The sequence below is a fragment of the Sminthopsis crassicaudata genome, chromosome 3 (assembly GCF_048593235.1).
Source record: "Sminthopsis crassicaudata isolate SCR6 chromosome 3, ASM4859323v1, whole genome shotgun sequence".
Classification (NCBI taxonomy): domain Eukaryota; kingdom Metazoa; phylum Chordata; class Mammalia; order Dasyuromorphia; family Dasyuridae; genus Sminthopsis; species Sminthopsis crassicaudata.
Window position 1 is genome coordinate 531,534,911 of NC_133619.1, and position 17,654 is coordinate 531,552,564.

Sequence of the window (17,654 nt, forward strand, 5' to 3'; positions counted from 1 at the left end):
GGAGGACCGGAGTTCAAATCTGGTCTCAGACACTTAACACTTCCTAGCTGTGTGACCCTGGGCAAGTCACTTAACCCCAGCCTGGGGGAGGGGGGGAGAATATATATATATATATATATATAATTTTCAAATTATTATTTCATACACTTCAAAAAACCATTTGATTTATTCTAAAAACAACTGGGGAAGTCAAGGAGAATTTTTCAAAATATATGCATATTAATAAAAACTGACATAGCACAATCATTAGAAAGCAATCAAATAATTATATATCCGTCAAATTATTATAGCATCTCACATACTTTGTACTTACTCAATAACATAAAAGATTAAACAACTACATGCAAGAATAAAAGTAAAACCAACAAAACAGGGTTTGGTTTTTGTTGTTGTTTTTTGTTTTTTTCTAAAAGGGCTAGCTTTGCAGGTAAACTCAAAGAGCAACAGCACCACACTGTGGAAGATCTGGTGAAAAAAAAATCCTTATTGCAGGAGTGAAAAAAACATGAGCAATAGCCATGATATAATTTCAACACTAAAAAAAGGAACTAAGTCACTTGAAGAATTAGGAAATATAACTTCTTATTTACATGATTCTATCACTTTTTTCTTCAAAAAACAAAAAACAAACAAAAAAAATACCCACTAAAATACAGAAATTCTGTATCTCCAAATTTTTATTTATTGATTTTTCCAAATAGTTCCTTAAATACTGTACTAATCACCACTATCTTAATGACTGTTATAATTCAGCCAAACAAACAAATGAAAATGTTGACTGCTATGCCAATTTATAGAAATGAAACTTCTATCTTACAATCTTTTAGCACTTCTCTTTTAGTGTTATCTTTTCTCTCTTGAGCTCCAGGCCCACATCACCAATTTCATTAATGGACATTTTAACCTAGTTAGAAAATTCACAAGTTCAAGCCTTCATTGATTTCCTTTGAACAGGGGACTGGGATAAGAATTGAAGTTGTGATTTCATTAAGACAGGAACTTCATAGAAAAGAAACTTTCTATTAATGTAAGACAACACTCTCATCAACTTAAAAGACTGCATGATTTTGAGGTTATGTGACTTAACCTAATGTTACACAGACAATATGTTTATGAGGTAGAATTTGAAGGACAATTCACAAAATACTACTCCCCTTCTCTCTTTGTGTGTGTGTGTGTATAGCATTGTCTTACCCTATTAAAGCTTAAAACTGCAACAAAATACAAACTCCTTAAGAGGAACTGTTGCACTTGTATCTTTGTATCTCAAGTGCCTAAGACACAGTAGTGACTTTAAAGTGTTTGCTACTGCTGGATTTTTTCCAGACTATTAGAAGTAAACCAACACTTTCTATACACAGCTATCAAAATAATCTTACTAAAATATGAGTCTGACCACACCATGAACTTTCTCAAAAAGGTTTCCTACTGCCTCTAGAATAAATTTAAAACTCTTCTCAGTTTGAATCCACTCTCCCTTTCCAGATTTATTTCACAAAAGACTTCTACCATGCATTTTCTTCTAACCACACACTAGCCTGCTGTTTCCTAAATCCAACCTTTTGCCCTGTGGCTCAGCATCATTTTTTCCTCAAGCCTAGAATGTATTTAATCCTTTTCTTGCTATTGCCTTCTGGAAACTGATTTTCCTTTCTATGAGGCAAAGATGATCTTAATCCCCAAAGAAGAGAAAGCCAAAAAAACAAAAAATCCTATAGGTCAAAATCACTAATGAATATTAATAAAATAATATTCAACAAATCCTACCAAATGGTACACTAGATTAAAAAATTATTCAGATTAATCTCACATGATTACTTCAACAGATATAGAAATGAACTTCAACAAGATAGCTAAATGTGATTATTATTATTATTCAACATTGTACTAGAAATGTTAGCTTTAGTAATAAAAAAAGAAAAATCAATGAAAAGAATTGGAGTTAGAGCTCATAAAGAAACAAAACCATCTTCTTTCCAGATATGATGGTGATATTTAGAGAATCCTGGAGAATATATTGAAAAACTACTAGAAACAATTAACAACTTTAGAAAAGTTGTAAAATATAAAATGATTTCATATAAATCATTGGCATGTTAGCAACAAAACCCCAAAGCAAGAGAGAGAAAGAGAAATACCATTTAAAATAACTCTTAACAACAATATAAAATATTTGGGAATACACTTAACAAGACAAAGCCAGGAACACAATTATAAAACACTTTGCACACAAATAAAATTAGACCTAAGCAACTGGAAGAACATCGATTGCTCATGGGTGTGTTGAGCTAACATAATATAAATGACAACCCTATCTAAATTAATCTACTTACTCAGTGCCATACCAATCAAATTACCAAAAAATTACTTTATAGGGCTAGAAAAAATAATGACAAATGCATCTGAAAGAACAAAATATCAAAAATCTTAAGGGAATTAATGGGGAAAAAAATGCAAAGGAAGATAACCTAGCTCTCATCAAAACTATTTGGTATTGAGTAAGAAATAAACTAATGCATTAGTGAAATGGGTTAGGTATACAAGACAGACACAATAATCAATGACTATAGTAATTGAGTGTGTAATAAACCCAATGACTCAAGATTCTGGGGTAAGAACTCACTATATGACAAAATTTCTGGGAAAATTGGAAAATGGTATGTCAGAAACTAAGCACTGATTTAACATCTAACATCTTATCTTCTACCAAGATAAGGTTGAAATAGAGTAATGATTTAGACATAAATGGTGATATTAAAAGTAAATTAGGAAAGCAAGGAATAGTCTACTTCTCAGATCTGTGTAAAAGTAAGGATTTTATGGCCAAAGAACTAGAGAACATGAAATGTAAAATGAATAATTTCAATTATACTAAATTTAAAAGTTTTTACACAAACAATGCAATCAAGATTAGAAGGGAAGCAGCAATTTGGGGGAAAAAATTTTACAGGTTGATAAAAGGCCTCATTTCCATATATATATAAATTTAGGGCTGGTACTCTAATCCACTATGCCACCTAGCTGTCCCAAAGTCTCATTTCTAAAATCCCTCCATTGATAGCTGGTCAAAGAATATTAACAAACAATTTTCAGATGAAGAAATTAAAGCCATTTCTAAATATATGAAAAAATACTCTAAATCACTATTGATTAAAGAAATGCAAATTAAGACAATTGAGGAACTATCTCATACCTCTCAGATTGCCTAAAAGAACAGGGAAAGATAAAATCAATATTGATGGAAAGTTCTTAAATAAAATACTAGCAAAGATATTACAGCAATATATTACAAGGATTATACACTATGATCATGAGGGATTTATACCAAGAATGCAGGGCTAGTTCAATATTAGGAAAAGAGAATCAACATAATTGATTGTATAAATAATAAAACCAATAGAAATCACAAAATTATCTCAATAGATGCTACAAAAAGCCATGGGAATAAGTGGAATTTTCCTTAAAATGATCAGTAACATCTATCTAAAATGATCAGCAAGCACAATTCATGTATGTGGATAAGCTAGAAGCCTTTCCAATAAAATCAGAGGTAAAGTAAGAATGTCCATCATCACCATTATTCAATATGGTATTAGAAATGCTAGTTCTTACAATTAGAGAAGAAAAAGAAATTGCAGGAATTGGGATAGGCAATGAGTGAAGAAAACTATCATTCTTTGCAGATGATATTGTATAATTAGGGAATCCTAAAGAAGCAACTAAAAAATTAAGAACTTTAACAAAGTTGCAGGATATAAAACAAATAAATCATCAGCATTTTAATATATTACCAACAAAACCAAGCAGCAAGAGACAGAAAAAAATTTCAATTTACAATTACTGTGGACAACATAAAATACTAGGGGCTCAATGTGCCAAGACAACTCAGGAACTATATGAATAGAATTACAAAACAGTGAATAAATAAAATCATATCTAAACAACTGGAAAAATGTTAATTGCTCACAGAGTAGACCAAGTCAATATATTCAAAAAAACAAATTTACCTAAATTATTTATTCAAACACCCATAAAAATACCAAAAAAAAAAAAAAAACCTTATAGACCTAGAAAAAAATAATATTGAAATTCATCTAGAAAAACAAAAGATCAAGGATAACAAGGTAATCAATGAAAAAAAAAGTGAAGGAAAGTGGCCTAGCTATCTCAATCAATATGATAAAGCAGTAATCATCAAAATAATTTGGTATTGGCTAAGAAACAGAGTGAGTGGAATGGATTGAATCTAACACATATAGTAGCAAATGACTTTAATAATCTACTATTTGATAAACCGAAAGACTCTAGCTTTTGAAACAAGAACTCACTATTTAACAAAAACTATTGGGAAAATTGGAAAATAGTTATTGTAGAATCTAGGTACAAAGAGCTTACAACTGCATCTTTAACCAAGATAAGGTCAACATAGGTACATGACTTAGAAATAAAAGATGATATAATAAGCAAATTAGGGGAACAGAGAATAGTTTACCTGTTTGATAGATCTGTAGATTAAGGAAAAGTTTAGGACTAAACACAAGATAGAGTATTACAAAATAAATGGATAATTTTACTAAATGAAATTTTAAAATTCTTACAAAAACAAAACCAATGACCAAGATTAGAACGAAAACAGAAAACCTGGGGCGGGGGAGGAGAATGCATAACAATGATCTCTGATAAAGATTTCATTTTTCAAATATATAGATAACTGAGTCAAATTTATATAAAAGCAAATCATTTCCCAATTGATGTCAAAGAGTATGAACTGGCAGTTTTCAGAAGTCATTAAAAAAAAAAAAATTCCCAAATCACTATTAATTAGAGAAATACACATTAAAACAACACCAAAGCACTACCTTAAATATCTATCAGATTGCCTATAAAAAATAAATAAATATTGGAGGGGATGTGGAAAAAAATGAGACTACTGCACTGCTAATAGAGTTGTAAAGTAATCACTCTGGAGAATGACTTAGAACTATGCCTAAAGCATACCACTACTAAAACTATCTCAAAGAAATCCAAAAGGAGAAAAGGACTTATTTTTACAAAAATATAGCAGCTCTTTTTGTGATGGCAAAGAACTGGAAAGTGAAAGGATATTCAACCATCAATTAGGAACTGGCTGAACAAGTCATGGTATATGATTGTTGTGGCATACTAGGTGTGCGTAAGAAATAACAAGCAGGATGATTTTAGAAAAATCTGGAAAAACTTAAATAAATTGATACAAAGTAAAGTGAGCAGAACCAGGAAAACAATGTATATGATAATAATAATATTGTATGACAATCAACTTTGAATGACTTAACTATTCTCAGCAATATAATGATGCAAGATAGTTCCAAAAGTCTCAGAATAAAAAATGCTATTATCCATCTCTAAAGACAGAAATGCTGGAATCTAAATGCAGATCTATTTTTCATTTCTTTTATTCTTTTGCCTTGGTTTGTTTTCTTTTACAACACAACTAACATGGAAGTATGTTTTCCTGGATCATATTTGTACATAATTTTTATCAAATTGTATAACATCTCAGAGAGGAAGGTGAAGAGAGAAAGAAAATTTGAAACTCAAGAATCTAAAAAAATAAATCCTAAAAATAGTTTTTGCAAGTAATCAGGGAAAAAATAAAATATTATTTTAAAATTTCTACGAAATGTATTAAGTATCTGAGAATTTATAGATAAATTACAAACCATTCTTTATAAAAATAAAGTAATATTTAAATAGAGATATCCATTACGAATGGATTCTTCATGACTACATACAAAAATCATAGTATCTAAATTAAATCACAGATTTTATGCTATGGAAAACAAACTACAAAAAGATTTGTTGCTCTTTCAAATTTGTCAACATAAATGAATTAATTTGGAAGACAAAAGCTCAAGAATCCCAAGGGAAGTAATTGAAAAATTGGGGGTGGGGGTTTACATGACATTGATCTTCAAAACAATGTGGCACTGATTTATAAAATGACTGTTAATTCATGGAACAGACTAGATAAGCAAAACTCAGAAGCAACAGAAGTTGAGAGGTTCAACATATTCCACGAGGACAAAAAAGAAAGGATTCTTAATTCAACAAAAAAATGCTGAGAAAAATGAAAAACAATTTGCCAAAAATCAGATTTGGCCAAACATTGATAAAGAAACATACTATCCAAATGTTACATATCCTTAATGGAAAAGGTAACATAATAAAGAAACTAAACAAGAATGGAAAAAAATTAACTTTGATTTAAGAGAAATGGAGGGATAAGAAGGGATAAAGGTTACAAAAGAAAAATAGATAATGTTGCTTATATTAAATTTATAAGTTTTTTCATGAACAAATTAAGGTCATTTGAGTGAGAATAATTGGTCAAAGAAAGAATAAATCTTCAGATAAACAACAACAACAAATCAAATCAACCTAAAAATGATTCTAAAACCAAATTAGAGTGCCACAAATAAAAACTAAAAAAGAAATGAGAGAGAAAGCTATGTCATGCCTAAGAAAGATAAGCATATCAATTTATATACACAAAAAAATTATAATTTTATTTTGAAATAAAAAACTTTATTATACTATATTCTTTGCCTTAAGGATTTAAAGAAAAAAAGAAGGCATTGCATCAGTTGACAAAATTTGGTCCTTCAAGATTTTCTTAAAATTCAGCCTTTCAAGTGTTAAAATCATGACAAAAGTTTGCTATCCAAATTATGTAGAAAACTGGTAAATAAGATAATAACGGCTACCATATTTATAGTATCTTAAGTTCTACAAAGAATTTAATATTTACTATTTCACTTCTTCACAATAATCATGTCCAAAAGGTATTATTACTATTATTTTGCAGATGAGGGAACTGAGGCTGAACAAATAACTATTACATAAAATCCCACAGGAAGGATTCAAATTCGGATTTTCTTGACTCCACATCCATCTTTCTGTACGGTATAAGATATCTAGTTGTTAAATAAGACCAAGAATAATTACCCAAAAGATAACCAAACAGAAGAGAAATTTGCAAAAGAATAAATAAAATTGAACAACTCTGTGAAAAATGCTCAGAATCACTAATCTTAAGAGAAACACAAATTAAAACAATATTAAGATTTTTACTTCACACTCAGAAATTTAGTCAGTCATAAAAGGCATCAACAGTCAAGCAGGAGGAGCTATGCTAAGATAAAAACACTGATGTACTAAGAGCAGAATTGCAAATTGGTCCAACTCTTCTGGAAAGTAATTATAGGAACAATTCTAGAAAAGCAAATATATTATTCACATTCTTAGATTCAATCATCTCCCAGCACTGACTTAGATGAAGATGTTTGCTTCCAAGAATAATTAGCACATTCATTCCAAAGATTTGGTGATACAATGGGAAAAACAACCAGCCCCCTACTGAAACCTAAGTTCTAGTTCTTAGCTGTGCTAGGAAAACTGTTTTCTTATCTAAAATGAGGAAAATAATGTCACCCTTCTTCACCTCACAAGATTGTGACAAAAATTTAATCAAGCTTTCTGAAAAGTCAACATGTCACACAAACATGTCCTTCAATAATGTAATGAGTAGGTAAAATTATAATATAATGAGTAGGCTTGTTATATATCCATTGCTTTAAAGCTTGAAATGTTCAGCTATTCAGTTTGGCCAGTGCAGAAATGCAACCCAGTTATTTTCTGCTGCTGAATTCCTTCCTTCGACCTCACCATATATACCTGGCTTAGCTAGGGATTCTCGAGAGGATCAGACTTTCTCTCAACTGAAGCACAGGTATAGCTTTGGTTTTAAAAAAAAAAAAAAAGAAAGAAAAAGAAATTCTACAAGTGAGATATGACAGAAACAGAGTCAGCAAAGTGGGTAGAAGAATAGATTTGAAATTAGTAAAATATTAACCCAAGTCCTGTTTCAGTCACTTACCACGTGATGCTGGGCAAGTCACTGAACCTCTTTATGCCTCAGTATCCTCAGATGTACAATTACGGAGTAGGATTCTATGATTTCTTCCAGCTCTAAATCTACAATCATATGTATGAAAGAGCCAAATGGGTATTTCCATGACCTCCAAAAGAACTGAAAAAAATTTATTTCTATAATGATGTAGTAAAACCATTCCATTTACTCAACAATCTCTATCCTATGAAATACCAAAGCTGACTGCAACCCCAGAAAAGAGAGGTAAACTTGTGCCTAAGATAATTATGCCAGAATTTTTTTATCTGAAGACACCATTAATGGAGTGATTATGAACTCAGATGCAAGAGACAAGTATTTTAATCCAGATCTTCAGATACTCTAAGTCTGGGCTTCTTTACAATGAACTATAGTGTCTCTATTAAATATGAAAATTAATACTTAACTTGACATAATATAAATTAGAAAATAATGCTTTCTTTCATCATTGTCCTCTCAAATTTCCTTCCCATAATTCAACAATTCGTTTTATTCACTTAACCAAATTCTTATTCTGATAAAAAAAAAAAGAGAGAAATTAGGTAGAGACACATTAAAAGCAAATTGAGGGTAAAGAAGAAGAGGATTATGTGCAAATATACCAACTTGGGAAGACTGACAACAATGCCCTTTTCATTCTGGTTGAAGAGTCAAAAACATGTTAGGTTGTTTTTATCAGGCTCAAATGTAGAAGACTGAATGAAATTTAATCAACTGTTTTTGAAAGATTAAACTTCTTAATTTAATCAACTGTTTTTGAAAGATTAAACTTCTTACCATACATATAAAAATGCCAAAATCATGCAGTTATAACTATGAGAACAAAGGTAAATATTCCATCTAGATGGAGATGAACAATGTTTTACAAAGAAGATGTCTTCTTAGTAAAGATATTTATAACCTACAGAGAAAACTTGGCAAATTGTTAATGATAATATTAACAAAGATTGGGACAAAACTTCTTCTTGCAACTTAAATATTTTATTTTTAAGAACCTGATTATGCATTGAAGATGGAACCAATATGACAGAAAAAGAAATCAGAAAATTAACAAACTGTCAGGGTAAATTAAATTTAATATATATTTCTTAACTCTGACAAAGTTTATTGTTAACAAAAATTGTCCTTTTACAAAATTTGAAGTTATTTTGGAAGTTAATTTGATGTAGCTTTTGAATTGAAAGGGTAAGGTATTATGCAATATACAAACCTATTTTCACAAGTACGCTGCTGGGTAACAGTGTAACTAAAGTTTTTACTCTATTTCTAGTCAAAGTAGTATCCAGTATTCACTGATGATAAAATAACACTTCTGGATGAAGTTATGCAATCTGGGAAAATTAAGAGTTATAACTATTTTTCACTTAACTATTTTTCAGTTATATGCATTAAATTGGACAACAGAATTTAATTCTGGAATAGGATCTTAATTTAAAGGAAAAATAGAGTAGGCGAAATTAGATTAATCAACAAAATTAGGAAAATTGTATAGTACTTTCAATGACTCTAAATTTTTTCAACTTCAATATTCTTCCAACTAAATAGCTGCAAATCACAAAACATTATATTGTCAAAGAATTAAGACTACAAGCCACTCGAGAGGCAATACCAAAAGGTATGATGGGCCTAAATATGCATATTACAAATCAAAGAATCAACAAATATATTTAAGCACATATGGACCAGGTATTGTGCTAGATGCTGGGGATACAAACACAAAGAATGAAACAATATTTACAAAAAGAAGGGCAACCAGAAACAACATAACAAACCTTATCAAACATATACATTAATGGAAAAGTATTATGGGCCAAAACTCTGAACTTGAAATAAGGATGTTTACAAGATACTAAGTGGAATTGATAAAGACAATGGTGATGTAGTTTAGCATGGAAAATTGATAGTTCTCTAGTTCAGTATGATTGATTTAATCTTACAACAAATAATGGTTTCCTAGTAATATAATGATTGGTTTATACTCAGTGTAGAGCATATAAGCTAGGAGCCTCAGCTAGGTAGATGGAGAGCTAGAGAAGACAAGCGGACTGGAGGCTGAAGCACAAGCCCTTGGACTCAGACAGATTCACTCCATTTCACACACTAAGGCTTTCCTCCTTAGTTTCTCCACTAAAACCAAGACTCCAGAAGGTCTTTAAGAAAACTAACAGGGCCCAGGAAAGGAGACAAGATTTTTGAAGGAGATAATAAAGGATTTCGACTTTAACACTTGGCTGCTCTTGTGCTGATTACTAAAGTGAAAGAAAAGCTACTCTCAGAGACCCCAAGGAAACCAAGCAGAACATTACATTTTGACATCCCAACATGGCACCAAGAACCTTCATCTGTGACCTGGAAATTAGGGTGAGTACAAGAAGGAAATTTTGTAAAGGGCTAAACTAGTGCTTCAGCTAAAATGGGACAGATGTTTAGAAAGGAGCCTTCTTTTCCAATTCAAGGAAAATGTGTAGAGAGCATTGTCAGACTTATGAAAAACCAAGATTTGATTGTAACTTGGGAGCAGATCATTGAACTTTTAGAAACAGTCCAGTACACATCTCCTTGATTCTCTAAAGAAAAAGAATTAAATTCAGATGAATAGAAATTAGTAGGAGAGCAACTATGTGAATACTACAATGATAATGGACTGATTCAATTTCTAAAAAAACACTATACATATAACTTAATACAACTAGCTTTAAGAAATTAAATAAGTATTAGAATAAGAAAAAAGAAGAAAGAGAAGGAAGGAGAGGATACAGACAAACTAGGTGAACAGCATGAAGAATTAGACAAGACTGGAATTAAGTACGAAGCAGATGAAATTAAGGAGTGTTGTGCTTCACAGCAGGAGCCATTAGGGCATTCCCCAACCCCTAACTTACCCCCCTCAATTAACCCTTCTTGGGTGTTGGGAGAAGGAAGAGGGGAAGGGGCAGTGACACAATCAGCACCACCTGTGAAGAAGCCTATAACAAGATTACAAATGGCATGAAAAGCAAAAAAAGGACAGAATATATCTGATTTGATAAATGCATACCCTGTGATTGAAGAATTTGATTCTTCAGGTAAACAAAGGAGAAGATACATTCCTTTTGATCTGGAAAAAATTAAGAATTTGAAAAAGGGTTGCTGTTAGGTTCTTACTAAGTGCTAATGAGATAATGAGATATTAGGTTCTTACTAAGTGCTAAGTCGGTACACTTGACAATTCTCTAGTTCCAGCCTTTCCTGGGGAAGAGCTTGCATGCTTAGGAGGAGCAAGTTCATTGGTTGAAGTAAATCTTCCCAGAAGCCCTTGCATTATCCCACGCCCATTCTCTGGGAGGATAAAGAGGGCAGCTCTGGAGGAAAAAGGGAGTTGTTTCTGGACCAGACTTGAGGCTGCTCTCTGCAGGAAGGGAAGTCAGCCCTCTACAGGAAGAAGAATCTGTCCGAGAGATTTGAGTTGACACAGCAGATCTCTTCCCAGAGAGCAATCGGCAGCTTCTGGAGACAACAGCACATTATAGGTTGTACTCATTATGGGGCTACATCATCTTATTTTTAGATGTTATTAGAGAATTTGGCTTATGAAATCTTAACTTCTAGTGACTGGAAATCTATAGCAAGGACATGTTTAGAACCTGGACAAAACTTGTTTTAGCTTTCGGAGTATAGTGAACTATGCAGGATACAAGTCCAGTGCAATAAGCAAACTGGAGTTAATATACAAATCACCTTTGACCAACTAGAAGGTAAAGGTCAGTATGCAGACACTATAGCACAGATTAATCACCCTTTGATAGCATATGAACAAATTGCTGCTGCTGCTATAAAAGCTTGGGACTCCCTCCCAAGAAAAGATGGAGGAAAAGCCTTCACAAAAATAGAGCAAGGTCCCAATGAACCTTTTGCTGATTTTATGGGACGTTTGCAAACAGCTGTCACAAGAATCATTGGAGAAAATGCAGCTATAAGAATTATGATAACACAACTGGCTAAGGAAAATGCTAATGAGGTTTATAAAAGAATTATATGGGACTACATAAAGATGCTTCTTTAGAAGAGATCATAAGATGCCACAATAGGCATAAATGTTTATTATACCCGACTATGATGCAAAATATGGGAAGACAAGGTCCCTCTTGGCAAGGAACTTCTAGAGAAAATCATCAATGTTTTCATTGTGGAAAAATAGGACATCTTACAGCTCAGTGTAGATGTAGAGAAAGAGTGAGAAGACAGAATGAGAGAAGACCTGAAACCCCATGTCCAAAATGCAATAAAGGCTTCCACTGTGTGCTTCAGAATGTAAATTGACCCAGGGAAATGAGATGCGGGGCCCAGCTCCAGGGTCCCAGCTGGGCATGATGGCAGCCGAGGTATACCCAGAGAGTCTTTAGAAATTAAAAATGAAGGCATGCTCAATCAGCCAAAAAGCAATAAGATAGCAGAAAGTGATTACAACTGGAGAGAATACAGGCTTTTTAACCCACCAGAAGAACAGTGTCCAGTGCAAGTAGCTCCAATGTAAGTTAACTACTTGGGAGAAAGGGTTTGCTTGTATCTCTACAGATGGAGAAGGAATCAGATGGGTGTCAATGATCTGTATTAACCTTATCTATTTGAGAGAGACAGAAAACAGTGAAAAACCTCAAAACAAAGAAGACCTAAGAAACATCTGACACATGGCTGATAATGAGACTGTCACAGTGTGGCGACCATGTTAGCAACTCTGGATACCTTAGAATCAGCCAGGGTCAGGATAAGCAAAAGTCTTTATTCTTGGTCTTTAGCAGTAGAAGTGAAAGGAATGGCAGGGTAGGATCTCCACAACCTCACCTCTTCATCTCCCACCCAGTGAGACTGGCTAGTCTCACTGCACCTCTTAGTCCCTCCCACAATTCTCTGTGTACACCAAATGATTGGGCCAGCACAGGATAGTGGGAAAGGCCATTTTCCAAGCATATTCTTATAGAGTACTGTCCAATTGGTATTTAGCCTCAAGTGCTCAATAGTCTGACCTCAATGCATTGACTCAAGATTTTCAACCCCTTACATCACAGAACTTCAAAATCTGCAGGAATCATTCGATTCCCTAACACATGATGAGACTATTGCAGGACTTCAAAACTTTCAGAAATCATTGGATTCCCTATACATATGAAGTAATGGACAATAGATTCCTTTTGGACTATTTCTAGGACTCATGGACATGCATTATTATTCCTCATGGCGATTCATGTTATTTGTTACATCACTACTAGCCTGTGTTATGTTACTATGTGCTTATGTAATTTATGTAATTATGTGTAATACCTCCCATGTTGATATTATGTATACCTGTTTCAAGTGAGACCCTTCAGAAACCCGCTAATCTGATTTGATTCCCCATTTCCTTTGGTGTTTTCATCTCCCTTCCTGAGACATCAGGGAGGATGTGATCACCTCCTTTTTTGGTGTTTTCACCCCTTTTTTGAGGAGTCAGTGAAGGTATGATCACCTCCTTTTTTGGTGTTTTCACCCCTTTTTGGAGGAGTCAGTGAAGGTATGATCACCTCCTTTTTGGGGGTTCTCACCTCCTTGAGAAGTCAGGAAGAGTAAACACCTTAAGTTCTAAAACAAAAGAAAACTGGATATGTTATGGGTCAGAACTCTGAACTTGAAACAAGAATGCTTACAAAATATTAACTAAGTGGAATTGATAAATACAACAGTGATCTAGTTTAGCATGGAAAATTAATAGTTCTCTAGTTCAGTATGATTGATTTAATCTTACAACAAATAATGGTTTCCTAGTAATATAATGATTGGTTTATATTCAATGTAGAGCATATAAACTAGGAGCCTCAGCTAGGTAGATGGAAAGCTAAAGAAGACAGACTGGAGGCTGAAGCACAAGCCCTTGGACTCAGACAGATTCATCTCATCTCACCTTCCATGGCAGGCTCTCCTTAATTTCCCCACTGAAACCAAGACTCCAGAAGGCCTTTAAGAAAGCTAACAGGGCCCCAGGAAAGGAGATAAGACTTTGAAGGAGATAATAAAGGATTTGGACTTTAACACCTGGCTGCTCTTATGCTAATTACTGAACTGAAAGGAAGACTATTCCCAGAGATCCCAAGAAAACCAAACAGAGAACATTACAGAAAAGAAGGTGGGTTGGTAAGAGATTAAAGGTGAAAAATACTCAGATGTGTTCTACTGGTACTTATAAAATGTCAAAAGAATTAGAAAGAGCTCCAACAAAAAATCTAGAAGATATGTATAAGATATATAAAACATACTGACATCAATAAGATCACAAATCAAAGAATTGAAATAAGTTCTTTTTTAAACTTAGTAAGGGAAAAAAAATAAATACTGAAATCAAAGGTCATCTAATATTTGATAAGCTAAGGAAGAAATGTATATACCTACAAACATACTTTTTCTTCTTTTTACTCTTCAGAGAAACATTACTCACTTTTTGAGAACTGTTCCCCCAGAATTTATTTTCTACTGTATCAAAATTTTTAAATACTGGGAAGCAAAGGAACATTTTTACAGACTTAAAATAACTAGCCTAAACTTCCTCCAAGATTCCTCAACTGTTAGGATTAAGAAATCTGAAAGCACTAGATAAGTAAATTATACTACAGAAATGGAATATTACCTGGTAAAGTTGTCTTCATGATATCAATTCCAACTTGTAGCTTAGGCTCAGCAGCAAGAACTGCATAGTCTCCTTGATGTGAGATATTAAAGTTGAAATCTGGATGAATACTGAATGAGTCATTTACAAGTACTGGCTTCCCTTTTGAAGTTCTCTGCAAGTGTATATTATTCCAAGGGATGGTCAATTTTTCTGCAATCAATTTCCTCATCATCAATCGACCCACCTATGAATTTAATGATATTTAAAATAGGTATATAATACTTTAACATATTTAACACATATGGGACTACCTGCCATCTAGGGGAGGAGCTGGAGGGAAGGAGGGGAAAAGTTGAAACAGAAGTTTTTGCAAGGGTCAGTGTTGAAAAACTACCCATACATATGTTTTGTATATAAAAAGGTATATAATATTTATTTAAAATTACATCAAATGCTCCCATGTCAAATACTAGAAACATTGGGCCTGGAGTCAGAAAGACCTAAGTTCAAAACACTTAATAGCCATGTGATCCTAGGCAAATCACTTACCCTCTGCCTGATTCACTTTCCTTATCTATAAAATAAGATTAATAATAGCAGTTAATTTCACAAATTTGTTATGAGGATAAAATGAGACAATATTTATATAGCATTTTACCAACTTTAACATATTAAATAACTGCTATTATAATCATTAGTAAACATCTCACATTACCGACAATAAGCATAATAATGAATTTTGTGAGCTAACTTCTTACTTGCTATCCTTGAACTGTTTTTAATAACTAGCTCTTAGTATCTTTTGCTTTCATTTTAGTTACTTATTTTCAAATAATTAAAAATATTTATTCATATATCTGAAATATAAGTAAAAAACTAGGTAATTAAAAGCAACAAAGGAGAATTATTTTGAAGACCTTCAATAAACTTTAGTTTTTACCTCGTATTAATTTTTTCAATATAAGTGACTCCAATAGAAATGTGGTCTCTTTGTAATACAGTTAAGCAAAATATGATACTAAAATTATATTTTAAATTGCCAAACCTAAAATAAGAAAAAAATCTTAAAGAACTGAAATATGCCAATCAGGAAAATATACCAAATACCATAACAATATTAACTCAGTTATACTGCACCTACAGAACAAGCTGATTTCTTCTTTATGAAACACTGCATTGCTCTATAATAACTTTCATTGATCATTTTCAATACTAAACTGTTTTCTGGATAGATCTCTTTTTAAATTGTAAAAATTTTTGTGACTTTTACAAATTAATTTTATTACAACATACTTTCTGCCAAGAGCTAGCACAAAGAAAGTCATTAAACAATGGAAAATTATTCATCAGTAAAGAAAATGTGATAACCACATTATAACTGCCATAAAATTAATTAGAACTTTTTTATTCAATAAACATTTTTTAAATGATACTTGAATATACTGCAAAATAAATTTTACAGATTTTAAATCCAAGCATTTCAGTCATCCAATTAGGATTAATATTTCAAGGGTTAGCCATACACAGGGGGAAAAAAAAAAAAAAAGGCCTGAAACAACATTTGACTAGCAATAAATAGTAATCATATGATGATTTAATACAATGTTAAAATGCTGAACTTATGAAAACTAATAGAAATAAAAAACCATATCCAATATTACTTTTACATATCCCTTACAAAGTATTATGGATTTAGAAAATGGAAGGGGGATCATTTGGTCATTTGGTTAAATAAATTCATTTTGCAGACTGAGGAACTGAGACTCAGAGAATTTTAGAAATGTGTCCAAGGTCATACAGGTCATTAGGTAAATGAGACAGAATTCAAACCTAAGTCTTCTGGTTCTAAATATAGCAAACTTAGGACAACACCATGAGCAGTTTGAAAAGCACTATCTTTCAAAAAGTCATTATTAATTTTACTTCACTACAAGGCGTCGTCCGTTATTTTTCTTCTTCACACATCAGATAGGTTTATTAAGCATCGTTGCTACATATTGAGGATATTGAGACACAAAGAAAACCATCCAATTTCCCATCATCAATCATCGATTCCCAATTTTTTTCAACTTCAACATCATCTCTTTTGTATTTTTTTTTTCAGTCACCCTCCTCGTTCAAGACCTCATTAACTCTTCTTGGGATTAATTCAAACTGATTCCAAAAAGATTCCCCATCTTGGAATCTGTCCCCTTTGATGATAAAACTCCTGGAGGACAGGGATTATCTTTTGCCTCTTACTACGTGCCCAGCACTTAGCCCAATGCTAAGAGAATATCTTAAAAATGTTTACTGATCGATTTTTCTACCCTCCACACAGGCCTAGTAGGACTAGTTGCTGTGCATGCAGAGAGGATAATATTTGAAATACCTTTTAAGTTTTTCTTTTGACTTCCTAGAGAACCTATCTCCTTTGCGATTTACTTTTCCACATAAGCTCCAGAAAGCGATCGTTTTCTTTGTATCTAAGTACTAGCAATGCTTAATAAACCCGTGTCTAATTGAACTGCAACTCAGCCAGTTCTATCCATTAAAGCCCTTAAAGAAACGAGGTCTCCACGGACTTACAAATTGTAGGCGCTTAGCCTGGAGACATCCATCAAGTGATTTTTTTTTCCTGGGGGGAGGGGAGGTTGGCCACAACATTAGACAAAGGACTAAAACTATAGACTTCAGTGACAGCGATCAGGAGGTAAGCTACCCCTCCGGCAGGGGCTGGAACTGTCCAAGCCAATGGGCGCTGAAACAACCCGGGCCTTCTCTGAATAAGAGACCACCGATAAAAGCCCTGCATCTGAGGGAAAGAGCTCTGGGTTGGACGCTACCCTCGGACAGTCTCCTGTCCTCAGATCTCTGAAAATCCAGATCTCTGAAAGGGTTTTGCACTAGGATGATCTTTAAGATCTCTAACAGAAATAAATCCGAGGTGCTGGGTAAGCTGCGGGTGTTTAACCGATGGCTTCTGAAGGATAGAGGGAGGCGGCTGCAGGGACACCCAGCGCCCCGACACCGGGAAGAATTCGGGGAGGGAAGCTAGTTTGGGGAACACCGCGCCCGACACCGACTCCGGCTAAAGTGCAAACATTC

At 33.2% G+C, this 17,654-nt stretch overlaps 1 protein-coding gene across 2 annotated transcripts in view; it reads right to left on the reverse strand.

Moving 5' to 3' along the window:
• Positions 1–17,654, reverse strand: part of AASDHPPT (aminoadipate-semialdehyde dehydrogenase-phosphopantetheinyl transferase) — a 52,867-nt gene that overhangs the window by 34,938 nt on the left and 275 nt on the right. Inside the window, exons 1-2 of one of the 2 annotated variants that reach the window (XM_074304362.1) lie at positions 17,136–17,634; positions 14,586–14,811 (exon numbers count right to left, since the gene is read on the reverse strand). In XM_074304362.1, the coding sequence (XP_074160463.1) occupies positions 14,586–14,811; positions 17,136–17,213 (304 nt within the window). In that variant the 5' untranslated portion in view covers positions 17,214–17,634. Of the gene's footprint in view, positions 1–14,585; positions 14,812–17,135; positions 17,635–17,654 lie in introns of those variants that run through there. The other variant, XM_074304361.1, reaches the window with a different exon arrangement.